This window comes from Crocuta crocuta, unplaced genomic scaffold (genome assembly GCF_008692635.1).
Source record: "Crocuta crocuta isolate KB4526 unplaced genomic scaffold, BGI_CrCroc_1.0 scaffold193, whole genome shotgun sequence".
In the NCBI taxonomy this organism is placed as follows: domain Eukaryota; kingdom Metazoa; phylum Chordata; class Mammalia; order Carnivora; family Hyaenidae; genus Crocuta; species Crocuta crocuta.
This window is the reverse complement of record NW_027529624.1, coordinates 6,864,865-6,865,395: the sequence shown is the minus strand read 5'-3', so window position 1 is coordinate 6,865,395 and position 531 is coordinate 6,864,865. Positions and strand designations below refer to the sequence as shown.

At 63.4% G+C, this 531-nt stretch overlaps 1 protein-coding gene across 1 annotated transcript in view; it reads left to right on the top strand.

Moving 5' to 3' along the window:
• Positions 1-531, top strand: part of ELFN2 (extracellular leucine rich repeat and fibronectin type III domain containing 2) — a 12,339-nt gene that overhangs the window by 3,533 nt on the left and 8,275 nt on the right. Inside the window, exon 5 of the mRNA XM_077761954.1 lies at positions 5-337. Coding sequence (XP_077618080.1) covers positions 5-337 — 333 coding nt within the window. The remainder of the gene's footprint in view (positions 1-4; positions 338-531) is intronic.

Sequence of the window (531 nt, the reverse complement as noted above, 5' to 3'; positions counted from 1 at the left end):
ACAGCTTTCCGGCCCTGTACTACGAGGAGGGCGCCGACAGCCTGAGCCAGCGCGTGTCCTTCCTCAAGCCGCTGACCCGCTCCAAGCGGGACTCCACCTACTCACAGCTCTCGCCCAGACACTACTACTCGGGCTACTCTTCCAGCCCGGAGTACTCCTCCGAGAGCACGCACAAGATCTGGGAGCGCTTCCGGCCCTACAAGAAGCAGCACCGCGAGGAGGTGTACATGGCCGCCGGTCACGCCCTGCGCAAGAAGGTCCAGTTCGCCAAGGATGAGGATCTGCATGACATCCTCGATTACTGGAAAGGGGNGGGGAAGGACCCCACCCCCGGGCGGTCGGGCAGGGGACGCCGCGGGGAGGGGGGCGCAGGGGGTCCCCGAGCCCGAGGAGCCGACGCACACGCACACCCGCACGCACGCACCCATGCACACACCTGACCACCACCTGACTGTGAACAACCACCACCCGACAATAATGGACAGGAAAACAGACACGTTCTCCTTAAAGTTTACACACTGACACCAACCA